At 28.8% G+C, this 20849-nt stretch overlaps 1 protein-coding gene across 1 annotated transcript; it reads right to left on the minus strand.

Annotated features, from left to right (window-relative positions):
• Nucleotides 1-3719: 3719 nt before the first annotated feature.
• Nucleotides 3720-9111, minus strand: LOC129314606 (monocopper oxidase-like protein SKS1). Its single transcript, XM_054958085.1, has 9 exons — nt 8885-9111; nt 8214-8323; nt 7700-7970; nt 7449-7587; nt 5926-6292; nt 5243-5608; nt 4874-4952; nt 4201-4400; nt 3720-3972 (listed from the first exon to the last, which is right to left on the minus strand). Exons 1-9 carry the CDS (start codon nt 9032-9034, stop codon nt 3873-3875), a joined length of 1782 nt encoding a protein of 593 aa, XP_054814060.1. The 5' UTR covers nt 9035-9111; the 3' UTR covers nt 3720-3872.
• Nucleotides 9112-20849: the final 11738 nt, after the last annotated feature.

Genomic DNA, 20849 nt, shown 5'->3' on the forward strand with positions numbered 1-20849 from the left:
CCAATATAAGTAGAAGAAGATGATGACGATGAGTTAGAATGCTAGAAGAGTAAAATCTAAAGAAATATAAAATGACAATTAAGGCCTTATATCAAAGGTGCCCCAAAAACTAAGTCTCTGCTAGGGCCAGCTATGGCCAATGGAAGTCCCTGTTGCAGCCAAGACCACTCCTATTTTGAACTTAAAACATGTGTACAATAAAAGGTTTATTGGTCCTAGGTGAAATCTGACTTTGATACCACTTGTTAAAAATGAAGAGAGATCGCAAGAAACTGAAGGAGAGGAGAAATTGGTAAGAATAGTGAAAGGATATCACATTTTAATTAAAAATCTCAAGACTTAAGAAAAATAGAAAAATGATGCAAAATTTGTAACCCAAAATGCTGGGCCCAGAAGAAGAAGAAATAGAAAAATGATACTTAAGACCCAAAAGGAAGAAGACTTATAATTTTATTACATACTTCTGTTCTATTTTCAAACTAACACTAGCTTTTCTTAAAATAAAAAGTAAATTACAAGGATTCTCAAAATTATGCTAAGTTACATGAATAGATTACACAAGATTTCTTTGAGCTTTTTTAAATTGCACAAACCATTCTTATAGTTTCAAGTGATTTTTGCATGATTTCAATAAAATCAAATAAAGAAGTTTGTATTGGTTTTGGAAATAGATGGAATGTTTGTATAACTCTAACAAGATCAAGCTTGTTGTTTGTACTTTCCATATTGTTACTACTGATACTTCTCAAAGGAAGCGTTCATGCTTCTTATAATTACAAATGCAAAACATTCTTGTAACATTTACAAGACCAAATTATAACTATGGGAAAAGGTATTGGTATCTCTACATAGCATTAATGATAATTATGACTAGGGTTAAGGGTCATTTTTGTCTTTCAATTTTACCCAAAAGGTCAATAGGCACCTTAAACTTAATTATGAGTCAATTTTGTTACTTAATGTTAAAAACTCTCTCCCTCAAGTTTAAAAGTAGTGCAATGTTCCCCATTTTTGTCAAATTCCAAACGTGGACTATTATTTTGACTCTACAATATATGCTTATGAGGCTCACTCCCTGTGAGACATCTACTTCAACTTTTTTCCTCTTAGATTGTATTTGGCCACATGCACACACCCAGAGTAATTAATTAAATAATAATTGGAATTATGCCAACTAAGCAATTTTTTATCAACAATAACAACATATTATTACACAACACACTTAATAGTCAACATTTTATGTGTTAAAATTGGGCTAAGTTGCAAGTTACAATACTTCAATAAAAATTTAGAATATTAATTACATTTGAAGAGAACTCTCCCCAACAAAAATGCCTTTTGATCCTAAAATGTGAAAAATAATTCACTCAACATGTTTATGTACATGTTATTTAAAGAACTTATGCATGTTGTTCTTTCAATTTGTGAAAATTCAAAATTTAATCTGGTTATTTATGAAAGTGCAAAGGTACAAATTTAGATATAAATTGTTTTTTAGGAGCGTATAGTAACTTAATATTATAAGGTGGTGCAAAATAAATCATAAACTATAAAAATATCAAGTTATTTTTAATGGTGGGCCCCACATTTATCTCTTTATGTGTTCTTTCACTCATGCTTTCTTCTTCCTTGCTTTACCCTTCACTCTCAGACCTCCCTACTCCCAATGAAAAGCATCATAGATGATCAATAAAGGAGGAGGGGACGCCCCTACTCCTTTCCCAAACAACGACTCTCCTCTGGCCAACTGCCCCCTCCACCGCCTCCTTTGCTCTGCCCCCGCCTTCTAAGAGCACAAAGTGTTCTTCTAAAATTCAATAATTCACTACCACAATTAACAACCCACCAACTTTGCTAGAGACTTGAAGGAGGTGCCAGCCCTTATGACTACAAAGAAGTTAAATGTGATAAGTTTCCTAATTCATGGAGGCATACATGAGAGCTTGCTCCCCCCCCCCCCCAATTCAATCCCTCTACATGAGAGTTTCGTAATTCACATGTTGTCGTGGGTCTCAATATGGTAGTCAAGCCTGAAGAAGGAACCTAAAGAATGACCTAAAGAAGGAATTTGATTGATTGTTGGATTGCATCATCACAGAGATAAACTTTGAAATGGGTTTCTCTTGGTCAGTGCAAAACGACATCACGCTAGTTGGAATCAGACAATATTGTGGTTGATTTGTTGATCTAGTAGTATTTGGGAATATCAAAGGACAAGACCCCCTGGAGCAACATCATCGCTACCTCCACCTTATTTGGCTCCATCAATGCTGTCATCTTTACATTACTCCTACCTTCTTCATCCTCCAAGTCTGTATCCTTAATACTAGTAAAGAAGAAAGAGGGATCAAATGAAGAGGAGGACATGTGGCTTGTTAACTTTTTTCAATCAAATTTGGTCGAAAAACATTCATTAGTAGGCACGTGATGCTCCATTTTTTGTAACTCAAGATTTATTTTGCGCCACCTAAGCTATCAAATGCTCCTTAAAAAATAGTTTATAACTAAATTTACACTTTTACCCTTTATAAAAATGTCATGGGATGGGATATATTTCTATATCAATTTTATACAAAATAGATATAAAATTTTAGACATTGATATTTGGGAAAATGACAATAAAATCTCACCGAAATATATAAATGACAATCAGGTCCTTCAAAATGTCATAATTTCTCTAAAGTCCTTGAGTATCTTTCTAACATTAGTGATTTTATGTTAAATGACTAAATTGCCCCTTGTTTAAAATAACATGAGAAGTTGTAATTTCTTATTCAATTCTTATGATTCATAGAATAAAAGTTGTAATTGCTTAAACAAAAATTATAGCTAGTTATTTTCATAACTTGGACTTTAATGATAAAAGAAATTTCACATAGAAATTAATTTTTTGTTCAATTTTTATGATTTATAGAATAAAAGTTGTGATTGCTTAAACAAAAGTTGTGTTAGTTATTTTCAATATTTGGACTTTAATGATAAAAGAAATTCTATATAGAAGTTGTGATTTTTTATTCAATTTTTGTGGTTCACATAATTAAATTATGATTGTTTAAATAAAAATTGTGATTAAGACTGGTTATTTTTAAAAAAAATTTATCAATCATAAAATAACTTTCTCATGAAAAATTATGATTTTTTGTTCAATTTTTGCGATTCACACAACAAAAAGCAGCAAAAGTTATGTTTGAAAAAATGAAACCAAAACTATTATTTTTATTTTAAACACGGAATAGTTTAATCATTCAACCTAATATTGTTAATGACAAAAAGATACTCAAGAACTTAAGAGAAATTATGATATTTTAAAAAATCTAATTATTATTTGTATATTTCATTGTGATTTTATTGTCATTTTTTCTTGATATTTTGTACTAGCAAATTAAAGAGATATTAGTTCTTCAACTCAATAATAGGTATATTTAATTTTTTTTCCTTTATATAATTGAATACATAATCTATTGAATTTCGCATATGCGAATGCAAATTAATTTATAGAACAATCGAGATTCCCTTTATTTACCTTGATCAGCCTGTGTATGTAAAATAACCAAAGAAACAAACTATATCATATGATTATTGTCAAAACTTTCCCATTCATAAGTGTAACAGAAACCTCTTCATTTAAGTATATATATCTACACACACACACACACACACACACACACACTGTGTGTGTGTGTGCACTCCTTTTGTACCTTAAGAAGATTAATGCCTGTAAAGCAATTACTGATTTACTGGAACATATCAAAGTTAGAGGAAAGACAATAAGTACACAGGACACAAGTAATAACATATTTGAATTGCTTGTACGTGGAGCCATAAAAAACTCCTACACATGTCTATGTACTACTCCTTCCTCTCCCTTTTATCTATATATGCAACACGTAAATTAACATGAGCAGTGCCAGCATGGATGTGAAAATTCCTCCGGGAGAAGAGACAACCGACCCAGAAGATGAAATCGGGTGCCTGCAGGTAATAAACATGCTTAAGATGACGTCAAAAGACCAAAACAAATCATCAATGATAATTTGGTCTTTCCAAGGAATTTTAATTTTAAGGCTGTCCAGTGTTTTTATTGCCTCATTTAATTTTCCATAAGTGTCATCATTTTCCCAGAAAAAAAAGAAAAGGTCAAAACACCCAATGCAAGCATGAGAGAGACAATGAGATTTATGCGGGTTTTAAGGCACTTACTTTTGTAGATCCTTGAGGGGACCACAGTATAGAACATTATCCGGTGCATCTATCTCTGTATCACCATTTTCTTCAGGATTGACAATCCTCAGATATGTTTCTTGCCCAAGATACCACCTGTCCAGGTTTTCGGCTCTCAGGTTCCATGATCCAACATTGTCAAGAGAAACCAGGACTGCTGTCCATCCACCAGCATAGACCTATAAAGACAATAATAATATAATGTACGATCTCCAACCCTATGAACTAATTCTTTAAGCAAGGTTCTTCTAGAATTTCCTATTGAGATGAATATAGAAAGTTAAAAAAGATAACTCTGACTATATATAGTATACCTTGCTAAGAAATCAAGTTATAATAAAATACTTAAGACTATAGTTTCTTGTTCAACTTCTTTAAAAATAAATCGGGCCACCTTAGTTCTAACTTGCATCAAGGTGAGAGGAATTTAGTCTTGAATGTTAGCTAGAAATAATCATCAGACCCAAATATAGCACCTAAGTAGCATAAATGGAAAGGCTCATACTAAATTTGAAATAATCATCATCTTAGTGGCAAAACAAAATAGTAGGGAAGTCTTATCCAATACCATTGAAGAGGGGAAAAAACGTTAAATGGCCTCATCAATAAAAAGGATTGTACATGTGACAATTTTTAGTAGTGCAGTAGACACCTGAATTGTGCTTCGAGAAATGGCATCCCACTTATTATACTGACTTCTGGAATCTTCTGACCAATTACCATAAGCCATCCTGAATTCAAAAATCATTCTTTTAGTGATGTGACAATCAAAGAAAATATTACACTCAAACACATAAAAAGAGGGAACCGCCTTCAATAAAATACCAACAATTTAAAAAAAAAATAGAGCTTTTTATATTTGATATGTATCTACCACTCATATCAAATATGACCCAATAATTGCTCATAAAAAAATGACCCAATAATTTAAATTATTTTCAATACTATATATACACCCTAAAGTCTAGCTATCTATATAGTCTCATATCTCATATCCTTTGCTTCTTTAAAGGATTCTTACCCAACTACAAACGCTGAATAGCCGTCCAAATGAAAACTCTGCATTGTGGTGTCATTGTTTTGCAGCACAACTTCAATAAACCCCTTATAAGTAGCATTGATAATAGATCTGTCCATCAATGGAGGCCTATCCAAGGGCTTACTGGGAAAATCAAGTTTATAAACTCCCGTCAAGTTATGCTTGTCAGCTAGCCGGAATGGTACTTCTGGCTTAACAAATGAAATCCCATTAATGGCAGCTCGAACTTTTCCATTGATTGTCACTGGTGGCAGAACTTTTAAAAGATAAGTGTCAGTTATGTTGATGGAGCCATAATGATAGGATCCTTGAGGATTGGGACGAGCTCCACTAGCAGATGTATTTTGCCTGATCAACAACACAAAGAAATTACTGCAAATACTCAAGTGAAGCGTGAAATCATGAAGAATGGAGTAAAGAACAACTTGGCTTTCCTGTTATATATCTGCAGCTATGCAACAAACTAAGCCAAGCTATTAAATCTGTCCAGATGTCACTACAGAGGCACATGATAAATGGATATTTACATTCCAAGATACCTTGATACCATTGTTAAGGATCTTAAGACAAATAGACATCATAATATTCTAAGAACAAAGGAAAATCAAACTGAAAAATTGCAATCAGCGTCAGAACAGATTTTACACCATCAACTTCTAACATACCTCACACTTCGTGCTTGATTCATTGATTCCTCTTTGTAGTATAGATCGTTTGGTGGGTCTGGCAGAGGACCAGTAGCAGGTCCCTTAGAATTAGAATAATGCAAGATTGCTACCCCTGTGACTTTCTGCCACAATGATGCATTGACAAACCTTGCACTTGCCACAATATAGTAGTCTGAACTTGCGTTTTGGTCCATAGACACAATAAAAGAGTAAGACTGCCCAACATGAATGTCAAATTGGGTATAATTTGCTTGAACTGTATAATAACCCTCTGTTTCTGCCAGAACTAGATTATGATTCTGTATCCTGAAGTTCAAACTAGTTGATATCCCCACATTGTGGACACGAATTCTGTAAATCTTGCCTGCCAAATTTATTTGGACTTCTGATCATCAGGTTTCAAGTTGTTCAAACCACAAAACAGACAAAAATAGAGGACTAGAAATTAACATAAGTTAATGGACACTAATTCTTAACCAGTGTTATATTCAATATGCTAGTTTTAGTACCAAATACAACACTACACTCCAAATCACGGTTAAAGATTAAACATCTTGTCGTGTCTCACATTTTCATATCCCATATCATATCAGTTCCGGTTGTTGGAAACAACAAATTTTTAGGGAAAATAATGAGCAAAACATTTTTAATTATCAATTAGAAAATGAAACAGCAGGAATACCTTGAAGTCCATTGGGAACAGAAAGTGTAATAACTTACAATGAGAAACATTAGTTAAATAATCTACTCAAGAAAGCAATTGAGGCGATTAAAGATCACCAAGCTACAGTAGACATGAAAAGGCTGCACAAAAGCAATGGGCAGTGGCAATTGGGAAATGCCTCAAATTAAAAGGAAAAAACCAAACGAAAATTGAATATGCTGCAATGTTGCCTAAATACTGGTACATTCATCAGACGTGGCAAGATATGTTAAATATGAAAAGTTTTAAAATTTTAATATCATTTCAACAGGTGTTTATATACAGTAAAAAAAAATTAACACATAAAAATGGAAAATATAAAACTAAAATTGAGTTTTGATCAAGCATTTCGATTCAAACAAAATGTCAAACAAGCATTTCAATGATTCATTGATTCTATGAACTTCTGTGCAGTTTCAGAGCATTTTGGATGCGGAAAAAAGAGCCAAAAAGATAATAAGATATAAGTATGAACATGTTAAAAGTATTATAAAGAACTGTATGCATACCATATTGAATACACACACACAGAGTACAGGCACGTCTACTCTTTCAAGTATTAGTATAGGCCACATCACCAAAACATCATTTCTATGGATGAAGAAATAATATAAATTTATAATAGAATTTTTAACAAGTTATGCCCTATAAGGGATAGATTAAGACCATTGTACAGCAACATGAATAGAATACACAATATAGACAAAGGAACCATAATACGATAAAATGTTAGGTGTCTAGGTGCAATTTAAAAAATTGTAAAATGTTTGATAGACAAATTATTTTCTCAAGTATCCATGCAGAGAGAGAACAATACCAGGATCAACATTAATAGTTTCATATTGGATGCCATCAGGTACCAAAGTGGTGTTGTATCGGAAAGGTCCTTTCCCATTGATAAGAACTCCATCCGGTATACCAAGTTCTTTTCCAGCATCAAGTACTGTTCTCAGGGCCTAAATTTAAGAGAAGCATGTATTCTAATAAATAATCAATCAGGCATTTAAGGAAAACATACATCATCTTAAAAATTTTAAAGCAATAAAAATCGTGGAAACAGTTACTAACCATGTGGTTTTGTGTATACCAGTCACCAATGATAAGAACAATATCCCCATCAGGCTGTGCAAAAGGAATTGGGATAACCTCCCTATTGTTGATAACTAAGGGACCAAAACCACCAGAGGCTCTCTGGAAATTCAGAGAAGGGAAGTAGAAGAAGCTCCCAATCTGATCCTTCACTTGAAATTGATATGTCCAGTTCAATTTGAGAGGAATAGGGCAATTTGTTCCCAGAACACCATCTTGCCATGCATTTCGTCTCATTTGAACCCCAGGCCTAGCACAAATATTTTCCACAATGTTCAATGTTAAGCATGCTAATCAAGGACTATGAAGTACTGATATTTCAAAACAGAATACATTAGTTATTAAACATTCATATATTAGATATAACAGGGCACCATGAAATTGTATTTAAACAATACATAGTTTGTTGTTATGGGGATTATATCATCATGTGTATCAGTATCTGTGCTTTTAAAACCAAAGAGAGTAGAGAAATCTTATTTCTTATACCAACCAAGTAAGAAGGAGATCCTCATCCAAATCATTCCAGACATTCACAACTAGATTGTTACCAGTAGTAACATTTATGAGAGGGCCTGGAAACTTGTCATTGACAGCTATCACCTGCAATAAGATTATATTGAACAGTGGAGTCAGCCAAATTTCCAAGAGCGTTGTACATTTTGGGGAATCAGAGAAAAAGAACCTTTGGATCGCAGAACTAACACAATTAGAGAAAACACACAAAAAGAAATAGACACAAAATCAAATAATAAAATCTCAAATCTCATTTATAAGTCCAGCAAAACCCAGTTCAAGAAGTTGGTAGTCTGCTCTGTTTCAACGATGCTCAAAAGACACCATCTTGAAACTCAAAAGGCACGATGGACTGCGGTGAGACTGAGAGAAGTAGACCCGTTTTCTACTCAATGAGCGGTGGAATTCAAACTATCCATTATACCATTCAAACACATACATTCTTTAACACGTAAGAAATGATCTTTGGAAAGAAAGATGAATGCTACACGGAGGTGCTATAACCCGTATAATCAAATTCCCAACAGAAAGAACGCACGCAAATTCAGAACAATCATGAGCGAAATGCAAATTATTACTCGTCCTCGTCGTCATTATCATCGTGAACCACATTAAAAATAACGAAACAAGTCGAACGAACGAACGAACCTGTTGAGGAACACCGAGAGGCGAGACAGTGGTGTAAGAGACCCGAAGCTCAAAGAAAACAGTTGGGTCGCCAGCGAAACAGAGGAACGAGAGCAGAGCAATGTGCAGCAGCAGCAGCGAGAGTGAGAAAAGAGAGGGAGTCATTTTCATGGATGATCGCAGAGAAAGATGCTATTCGAATTTCTGAAACTTGCTTCTTGCGAAAGAAAAACGAATAGCACAGGGCCAGAGAGAGACAGAATGTCGAGTCGCACACGTCGAGCACGTTTTTGGAGTCTTGTTTAGCGTGACTGGCTGAGGGGTTCTGTGAAATTTATGGAATTATTACAGATTCGAACCCTATCAAAGATTTTTTTTTTTGAGTAAAAGATATTTATTTTGACAAAATTTTACTGATAAGTAAATAAGAAAATTTGTCGAGGATTGTTTTCCCGAAATAATGATGCTTTTTTGGCAGAACAATAATGATGTTTCTCCTCTCTCTCTTTCTTTGGATAAATAATTCTTGCTCCCAAAAGAAAAAATCTATGAGGATTTTTTAAAACAAAGATGTAAAATATTTAACATTCCTTCCAAGTTCCACTTCATTTTATATGAAGGTTTTTTTTTTTAATAAAATTGTGAATATCAATAAAGTCAATCATTTAAAATTTTAATTTAAAAAATATAAAATTTTAATTCATTTATTAAATGAGTAGAAAAAAAGAAAAATATTTAAAGAATACAATAATCCGGTGTGATTTTGAAGGAAATTTTATTAATGACTTATTATTTTTTTCAAAATATTTTATATCATAGAACACCAAATCACTTTATCTTAGGAAATAGGATGTAGGGAGAAACTTGATCTGTTTTTGCAATATCATGGTCTAAAACCAAATTGGAACATCAAATGTAAGTTATAGGTAATCCAATCCAAATTTTGAAGTTGAAATTCTTTTAAACATTTCTTACTTAATTTTTTTATGTTACATTTTGTATAAACTATGAAGTAAAAAATATTTAAATATTAATAATAAAATAATTTATCACAAACAATCTAGGTTTAGATATGAGCACCCTCGGATTCATATCTTCTCAAAAGCCATTTGCCTCAGCGTCCCTTAACGTCTTCATATTAGCCAATCAATAAAATATCCAATGTCTCATATTTTGCCACATCATCTCATATAAACATAATTTTATTTTAAAAAATAATTCTTTCATTAAATAGATTTTTCATTTCATTTTTATTTTCAAAACTTGTTCCTTCATTATATAGTATGACTTATTCAAAGTCTAACTTGAATTATTTAATAAAAAATTGTTTTAAAAAATGTATAGAGTGAATCAGACTATAAGCAGGTACTTAAAATCTAGCTTATTCAAACTTTAGCATAATTTATTTAATAAAAATTCATTTAAAAAAATTTACACAATAAGTCAGTACTATGAACAGATACTTATCACCTAGCTTATTCAAAATCTAGCTTGATCTATTTAATAAAAATTTATTTAAAAAATTTAAAGAGAAATTTTTTAGAACAAGTTGAAAGAATTATTTTTTAAAATAAAAGTATTTTTACATGAAATAATGTGGCAAAACATGAAACATTAGACATTTATTGAATTGCTAATATTGGGACACTAAGGTGCGCTGAGACAAATGGCTTCTGAGAGGATCTAGATTCGAGCACCCTCATGAAATTCTGTCTTATGATTTGTTCTCAAAAGAAATTCATGCATGGACCAAAGCACCATATCACCCATGCTACATCCAATAGAAACATGATATTTGGATAGCATTAAATATAATTTGAGTATGTCATTAATAATAGTAAAAAAAAAATATAAGAAATTAAATAAACATTCTATTATAAAAATAAAATCATTAAAAATAATGATACATAAGATTTTCTTTAATTGAAATGGTGCAATTTTATTGAATAAAATATAGATGATGCAATAAATCGAGTCCATGTAATAATCTCTTCCATCCCTTGTTTCTCATGTTGAGGAGATAATCTTTGTGATCAATGGGTCTACTTATGCTTACCAAAAAAAATGATAATGTTAGAGATATATAGTGCTAATTAATTAGGTGTTAAATAAGGGATGATGCGTGGATAATTATTAGGATTTAAATAAAAGTATTCTTTGTAATAAAAAATAGTGATGCTAGAAAACTCAGAACAAAATAATATTTTTGGACATTAAATTGATATATATGTATGAATGTATGTATGTATGCACACACGCACATAAAAAAAAATAAAGAAGCAGATTTGCCATTCTGACAACTATTTTATTCTTCTCGTATTAATCAAATGAAGTCTTAGTGTGTTACGTCAAATAATTTATTTCATATATTTTATTTAAAAAAATAGCAATGATCTCTTGAAAAACAACAACTCTACTTTTTTTTTCCCCTTGCTATATCATAAGCAAGAATGGGGGCAAGCAGGAGACCTTGCACAGTTGCACCCGCCCCATAATATAAATTTTCTTTAAATATATATATATATATATATATATTATTTATAATACATGTGAAATTTAATATTAACCCACCCCACGTTCTTATAATCTTTTCTTGTTGGTCCCTGTGTATTAATTTCTCGATCCGTCCTTGAACTTAAGTAGCTGTCTTAAATTCAATTAATTCCCCGATCCCCAATTATACATTAATTTTTTACAGATTGAGAAAACATTATCAAATGCTAACATGTTAAATTTAATTTTTTTTAAAAAAATATAGCTTTTAATCTTTACTTGCGTTTTGTTTTTAATCCTTATATTTTTTTTTAATATTTTAACTCCTTAAACTTTTGTTTTTTATTGACTTTTAGTCTTTCTATAAATAAAGTATAGAGGCATAAAATAAAAGTGTGGGAACTTAAAATATAAAAAAAAAATAAGGACCAAAAGTAAAACGAAAGCAAAGTACAAGGATCAAAAAATATATTTTTCCTAACTTTTTAAAAATAATAATGATTGACATAAAAAATAATCATTTAAAACTAACAATGTTAGAATTAGAAAATTGAAAAGATATTTATATTAAACATTAATGTCTTAATATTTAAAATCAGATGGAGTAAATCCCAATGATTAATATTAAGCATTAATGTCTTATATTATTGCAATAATTATCCAACTAAGATGACATTTGCATACTAACACAAGCATAACGGGACATTATTAATTTTCTATTTTATTAGTGCTAATTATTAATCATAAAAAATTAAATCTACAAGTATTTTACACTTTAAGGACTGATTAATACTAATGAAAATAAAGAGACTAAATTGCAAATTAGGTAAAAAGTTTCAGGACCTAAAACTTTATTTTTTTAAAAAAAAAAACTTCCTTCAAAGCAAATTTCACATCTGTAATTAAAAAAATTAAATTGTAATTTACATAAAAGTTGGTTTCATAGTTTGATATCTTTGAAAAAGAGATCAACTGAATGGGTCCAAGCGTGAGTTTGAGGCTCCAAAAAGTCAGACAATTCATTACGTCAACAACACTTCTAGTTTTTCTTTTTAATGGAAGTCAACAACACTTTTTTATTCGGGAGAATTTCAATAAATACTATTGAATCATATTTCTTTAAATTTTAAACATCTAAATTTTTAAAATTTTACTGCAGGATACTAATCTAATATTAAATTTTAAAAAAAATAATAAAATTATCTCTTATTTAAATTAATATTAAAACCTTCTCATTTGCTTGTTAATTTACTTATTGAATATTGTTCATTGCTCTACTTAACTGGTTTTTTATTTTAGGTGTTTAAATAACCTAATACAACTTATTAGTTTCTATAATATATATTATTCATTTTCTTATAAATTGTTATTTATTACCTTACTTCACTTATTTATTGCCAAAGTTTTACTTGATTTTATTTAAAAAAAAATGAATAAGTGAAGTGAGACAATTAGCAACATTCTATAAATAAATAAATAAGTGAAGTAGGACAATGAATAAATGAAGTAGGACAGTTTTAATATTAATTTAAATGAGAGGTAATTTTATCATTTTCATCACAAATTTAATATCAAATCAGTACATATATATTACAATAAAATTTCAAAAATTTAAAAATTTAGAATTTTAAATAAATCTAGTTCAAAGGTCACTATTGAAATGCTTCCTTTTTATTTTATTTTCTTAACACGCCTTGACTTAGCTTTAAAGACTTGGCTTCATCAGGACTCCAAGACTAAAATGCTGTGATTAAATTTAAATCTATCAGTTTACCACTGAAAGGATGTATTGCGTCAACAGGAAAAAGGCTGTATTGACTTGTCAATTTTTTAGTTTATATGTGATTTTATAAATGTATGGATTTAAATATTTAACAAGAAAAATATAGCTTGTTTATCATTTATTCAATTTAGTATAGAAACTTGAAGATTGTCACGATAAAAAAAATTTTAAAAATGGCGGAAAAATTACTTTCGTTTCGTGCTTTTAAAAAAGTAATGTAAAATCAAAATTATTAAGTACTAGATGGAATAAAAAAAATCAATACCGAGGTTAGCACAAATTTAATAATATTTTATTAAAACGTTATTGGTTTATATAAATAAGTATTTTTCATTAATATTACATATGTAAAAAAAATTACACTGTCTATATAAATGTGCCAAACCTTGTGTACATAATTTATGAAGGTAATTTTTTTATTTAAATAAATTGGGTATAATTTTTTTATTCTGTCGCTCGTATCTTGATAACATAAGGATAATACCATCTTCTGCCCAGATTAATTATAAAATAAATTAATTCAACTCTCTTAACAAATTAAGCTAAGCGCCTCTTCGTCAAATTGGGTAGAAGTTAGTAAAATGATAAAATAATTACATAAATTTAAAAGACTCCCTTTGTTTTTTATTATAAGGGAAACTACTACAAGTTTATTTATTTTTTATAAACAAAACTATAAAAATCAAGAAACATTTATTACATTTTTTTCTAAATTATCTTTTATAAAATCAAAGTTTATTTTCATAAGATAAATTTGTTTCAATAATTACAAAGATAATTTAATTTATTTTGAATTTTAGCTATAATTATTATAGTTAACCAATTTTTTTTTTAAATTTATGAATTGGTTGAAATTTGCTTATCATATTCTCAATCCTAGAATGAATAGGATTGTCTTGCATAAGAAAATACTTACGCCAGGAGCACTAAAAAAAAAAACAGGAGCATGTGGTTCGATCAATTTTCAAGCCAAAGAAATACTCCGTTAAATCTTTATTATAAGGCACTTTTTTAAAAAAATTAATACTTCTTAATATAAGACACTTGATAGCATATTAATTACTCTATATATTTTTAATATTATCTATGTTTAAATTTATTAATTATAAGAGAGAATGTAATGTAAATTTAAAAAAAAAATTCATTTAAATAAGATAAAATTAAAAATTTACTTTTTGTCAAATAAAATTAATAATTTAATTATTTCTCCTTTAGATGGTTAGAGGTGTCTTATAATAAATATGAAGTGCAATTTTTTCAATAACAAAAAAATTTTTTGGACTTGGCTTCGCTCTGCTGAGCAAACGCGCCTCCGCGGCTCAACTAAATTTTGAGAGAAATCTGGACTGTTCATATAAATGTGGATGGTCCAGATTTAATGTTTTAAATTTTATTTTATTTTTATATTTATTAAAATAAAAATTAATAAAAAATTTAGTAAATCTGAACAACAATTTTAATATAAATGATTCAAATTTAATGTTAAAATTTTTATAATTTTTATAAATTAACTATTTATATATACTCTAGGTAATATAGATTTAATTTTTATAATTTTTATAATTTTTAATTTTAAATTCAAATCATCCATATTAAATCTAAACTATCTAACATAACAATTAAATTTATTAATTTTTTTATAAATTTGAATCATTCATATTAAACATGAATTATTCATATTGATTATTAGATTTATTAAAACAATTTATAAATATGAACTATTCATATTAAACCTAAAATGTTCAAACTAATGATCAAATTTATTAAATTTTTTATTTTAATAAATATAAAATTAAAATTAAAATTAAAATATTAAATTTAGACTATTTACATTTATATGAACAGTCTAGATTTTTTTAAAAAAATTCAGCGGAGCTGCAGAGGCACATTTGCAAAACGTAACAAAGCCAAGTCCAAATTTTTTAATAAAATTTAATAAAATAAATATAATATTTTAAAATTACATTGACGACGAGAATCAGTGAGTCAGTGACAGTCAAATCAGCCATTGGGCTATTTACCCGACGCACAAGTTTGTAACAAAATTTGGCTTCACCACCTCATTCTAAGTCCTAACAAACCCAGCGCACTTTACTTTAGTGGGTTATTATTTCAAAGAAAGAAAAACGTCTTTTAGTGGGATCCACGTGTGTGTTTTTTTTTAATTTCTTTTATAGCTTCTTTTCTCGGAGTAAATTACGCCGCCTTTCATGAAAGGCTGAATATATTTTTTTTAGAAAATATTATTGTTGATCTATATTTTTAACGCACTTTGATCTTAATCCTTATACTTGTTTTATTTTAATAGTTTAAATATAAGTCTACTTTTAAAATTTATTTACACACAAACGTGCTTGTTTATGCTCCAAGAGAGAGGGGGGAATCCCTCTGAATTCTCTCAATTAAGAGAGGAGAGTTACGTGGGAAAGGGAGGAAAAATTAATTAAAATATTTCCTCCCCTCCTCTCCACCATAGTATTGCCAAATAAAGAGAGGAAAAATTTCATTCCTCTCCAACCAAAAGCTAGCAATAGGTAATAATTTTAAGTTTAAGTTTCATCAAAAAATACTATTTTTAAAAGTTATTCTATCAGACTAGATCAATCGCACGGCAACTCATCAAGATTAAATAGATTGAATAAACTCATGAATACAACAACAACAAGGCAATATTAGAGTGGAGGAGAGATAGCTCGAAAACTCAAAAGCTGGTGTAAGTCATTCTATTTGCGTGAACAAATTATAAGAGTACAAACAACCTTAAGTATGAGGCTATTTTTAAATGAATTATTATTTATTTTTTGCAAAAGTAAATTCAATAAAAAATGACTTGACAACAACAAACTCTAGGCCTATTTACTTGCATGCAAGGGGCTAAGTAAGTTGTTTTCAACAACAAGTGCCTCACATTAATCTGTCTTCTGCACATAAATTCATTTCTCGTTTAGGCCATTCACTAGCTCACTTCACTTGTTGGTACTTGTATTCTTGGAGTTCCTCTTAAGTGAGTAATGTGAGACTTTTCCTTTTGATACATCACTCAATTATTACAACACCAAACACACTCTAAAGATCTAACTAAGGAATAATACACAAAGAGATGTTGAAGATACTCTTCATGAGGGCATTTAAAAGGACATAAATTATTATTCAACAAATGATAATCCCATGTGATGTCTATTGTTGGTAAGGCACGATTGAGAAGCTTCTAAGTAAATAGAATACTCTTTTGTGGTAGACTGTTTCCAAAACTGAGAATGAATAGCTAAAGGAGGAATAGGTTGATGATTCACTAACAATTCGTACCCTCTCTTAGCAGAATATTCATCAATGTTTGATCCACTCCAAATAATTTTTTCCTCTTGCGATATTAAAAGGAAGAGAAGTGTTGAGAGTAAGATTAGAAGTATGACTATCATAAAGAGATTGTACCAAGTTAATTTCCTAGGATTTATAAGAAGAGAATGACTCTCAGAGCTAATGATTCGTCAAAGCTATTCAGTAAGTTCATTTTATGTACATTTAACATCTCCTGTTCATTGCATTAAAAATAGGAGAACCACAAAAAAAAAAAACTCAAAGTATGCAAATAAAAATTAAGTATCATAACATGTAATAATTTATTTAATTTGTAGGAACTTGTTTCATTTTTTGATTTTTGACAAGATGACATATTAGTCCTCACTCCTCACTGACATTATACATTGAAAATGATTATATATATAAATACTCCATTTATTCAAAAATGTAAGGTATTTTTAATTGAATCTTACCCCCTAATAAAATAGTTACTTACTTTTCAATTAACTCCATCTTTTCATATTGACTCCTGTTAAACATCCTACAATAAATATAAAGTCATTATCAATAGGGGCACTTTTGAAAAAAAAGACGATGATTGCACCTTAAAAAACTAAAAATACCTTACATTTTTTGAACATCCAACACCTCAAAAATATCTTATATTTTTAAACGGATGGAATATATTTTTACCAACATTGGGAATGACTATTTTAGTTGGACTATTAATTAAAACAGAATATAAAATGATTATTTTCTTTCAACAAATTTTGTTCAACAATCAAGTGCAAATATTAAAAATCAGTGATATTATACTGTTTTGAATGATTATTTTAGTTGAGCTATGGAGTAAAATGGAATAGAAATTGACTACTTCCTTTCCTTAAATTTGTAATTTATAAATTGATTAAAAAATAACTACTTTAGTTACACTTGATTGATGAATAAATTTATAATAATTATTGAGGACAAATATATTATTTCATCAAAAATCAAAATCATTATTACATTTCACAGAATTTAATTATCATTTGCATATTTAAAATGTTCTCTTTTTTGTTATTTTCCCTTTAAAATAACACCGTTCTAATCTTCAATTTTTGATGCAACTTTATATGTTCTAGTTGTAATAATGCATTTTAACAGGAATAAGTTTGTCATATTGCAACTGATTCAAGCAATGGCCACATATCCTATCGAGTATTTGATGGAATGGCCGCACACTTCATTCTTGGAATCAACATTAATTAATTATGATCAGAATGAAAAAATTGCCTTAATGAATGAACTTAAATCTTGGAGTATTTTGTACTCATGGTTTTTAATGTAAAACAAACCTAATCAATTTCATGTTTATTAAAAGAGGTTAGTTATATCTTAAAAATTATTAAAATATATATATAATTTTTTCAATTTTTCCGTTCTCTGTAATTAATAATTATAATAAATTGTTATTCAAAAATTTTAAACATAATAAATAAATAAGGGGTCAAATTAAAAAATAAATTTAATTATTCTAACTTTACCTTATAACAAAAATTTAAAAACTTTTAAAATTTATCTTTATATTAAAAACCAGATATTCATCCCCTCACGTTAGATAGAAATTAAAATTCATGTCTTTTTTCATAAATTTTGAAAAAGATACGTCCATTCACAAATGAATAAATATATTCAAAGTTTTTATTTAAAATTATTAATATTCGTAATAATTTAAACAATGTCTTTTTATATAACTTCTAACACTAAACATACAAATACAACTCCACCCGTTATGTATAACTTTTAATCAAATAGGGCAATAATTTGTAAATAATTAGAAATAAAAACATCAGGAAATGTAAGCAAAAGAAAACAAAACAAAGAAAGAAAGAAAGAAAGAAATAACATAAGGAAATAATATCATTTTGTGATAAAAAAATATTACTAAAATAAAAGAAAAAAATGATCACGAGGACGACTTGGACTATCTTGATTGCATCTATTAAGGAAACAAATAGAAAATATAAAGGAAAAATTAATCATCTCATTTCATCATTTAATTTGAACTCAATTGTAACTCTCTTTTTTTTTAATTTAATTTATTATAACTTAATCTCTAAAGTTTGGTTCGTTTAACTCATTTCATCAATCTAACTCACATTATGTGAAGGCACTAACCATCATGATGCCAAGCAAGTAATGGTGAAAATAGTTAGCATCTTTGGAGACACATTAGCGTGGTTCAATTGATTTGCTAATGTTAAAAATGGAAATTTTAAATTGACCAAAATTTAGAAATTGAATCATGATGAGTTGAACTTGCGAAATTAAATCGCAACCAAGATAAAGGATTAAATGACTATTTTTTCTAATTATAAATGTAAAATAATTTTGTTGAATTGTATATATGTTTGGAATAAGGTTCTATGCTTATCAAACACGAGTTTGATAAAAATTGTTTTTGCATTTGTCATAAATATTAAAGAAAATATTTGAAAAGGCCAGCCCATTTACCCTTTTTATTTAGATTAATTTAATTTTCTCTCCATTTACGTTTTCCACCAGGATTTTTCTCAAGTGTCAACTAGTGAGATTCTAACTATATATTAGTAGCTCATCACCTCAGAATTCATTTGGACAGGACTCATTTAGCAAATGGTTGTTGTTTATTGCTTCTTCTTCTTTTTTTTTTTTTTATTGATTGCTGTAAGTCGCTTTCTAATAGAGGCAATCTCATTCGAGACACTATTAAGTACTAAATGTGGGCACCTCTCATGACAGAAATAATTTGCCGCGTTGTGACTTATGCGGGACTTGCCCTTTCCAATAAATCCAACATTCATTGGTTATTATTGCTTTCATTAGAACAAAATTCAATGATGTTATTTGTGCCTTTTCTTTTAATCTCATTCTGTATCCAATGGATCATATTGATATATATGTGTGATTTTATCTAAAAGTAACTTATAATATGAGATTAAGAAAGTGTTCCTTCCATTTTTAAATATAAGAGAAACTAGCATTGTGCATATATAGTGCCCAAATGCTCAGTTAGCCCAACCCTGCATGAGGCATTTAGGCACTTTGGGTCGAAAACTTGACAGGGGCTAAACCCTGCCTTGCCCAACCTAGACTAAACATTTGCCATTTTTTGTGTTTTTTTAAATTTTTTTGTGAATGATATTTATTTTATGGTATCATTTTTTGTTGAAAGTTATCATGAACTATATTATTTTTATGATTTTTGAAACATTTTTTATCATTACAATTTTTTAAATATCTTCCAAAATTTTAAATTTGTTTTTAACTTAATGTTATGTAAAAATAATTGACAATTGTTGATTATATGTACTTTTAAAAATTTTTCTTTTAATTCTAATACTATTTTTATAAAGAATATATTTTAAATAGTAGTAATAATTTTTTTTCAAAGAAACCATTTTTATATATTCATAAAAAAAATGCTTGTAAAAATTTTTTAGGTCAATCAGGCCAAACCTAGCCGCAACACTCAAGCATCAAGCTAGCCCGTACTACACATCAGGCAAGGCACTAGGAAGGGTGATGCATCGCCTGACCCTATCCATGTGCAACTCTATAAGAAACTATCATGTATCTTTTTGTTTCTATTTATAAAAAAAAAACTATAAATTTCAAGAAGAATTTATAACATTTTTTTCAAATTGTCCCTTATAAAGTTAATATTTATTTTCACTAGATAAATTTATTTTATTAATTATAGGGATAATTTAGTCTAAAATTTTTAATTTCAAACATATTTATTATACTTAACTAACTTTTTTAAAGTGTGAAAATTTGGCTATTTTCTGCTATATTTGAAAGCAAAGGGAGTATTTTTTAACTAAGAGAGTCTTCTAGTTTGAGAAAAACTTATATACTCACTCTTAATTAAATCAAAACATGTGAATTTTTTATAGATTATTTATTTTATAAATAATCCTTGTTATTAATTTAATTAACACTTTAAGATTCACTTATCATAATTAAATTAAATATAAATATATTAAATATATGAAGTTACATGTATAAGTCCTAATCTTCTAGTTTTAACCCGTAGCAGCGGAACTCTACCTCTCAAGTTGAAAAAAGTCGCACTCCCGCTCATTTTGCACTTGATGCAGCTTGAAAAATATAAGAGCTCTTGAGAAGGGCTACCCATAAGATTTAAAAGGTGAGATAAATGTAACATCTCACATGCTAATTAGCATTTAATTACTTTAAATCATCAAAATAAGCTCCTAACCAAGAGTTAAGGTATTTGCATCCAATTAAATCAAAAGATATAAATCTTTTATAGATTATTTATTTTATAGTAAATTCTTGTTATTAATTAAATTAATATATTAATATTAATTGGATATAAGTATATTAAATATATAAGGTTAAGTACATAAGTCTTAGCCTTTT

The sequence above is a fragment of the Prosopis cineraria genome, unplaced genomic scaffold (assembly GCF_029017545.1).
Source record: "Prosopis cineraria cultivar Desert tree isolate PC_DT_omini unplaced genomic scaffold, ASM2901754v1 PC6, whole genome shotgun sequence".
NCBI lineage: Eukaryota > Viridiplantae > Streptophyta > Magnoliopsida > Fabales > Fabaceae > Prosopis > Prosopis cineraria.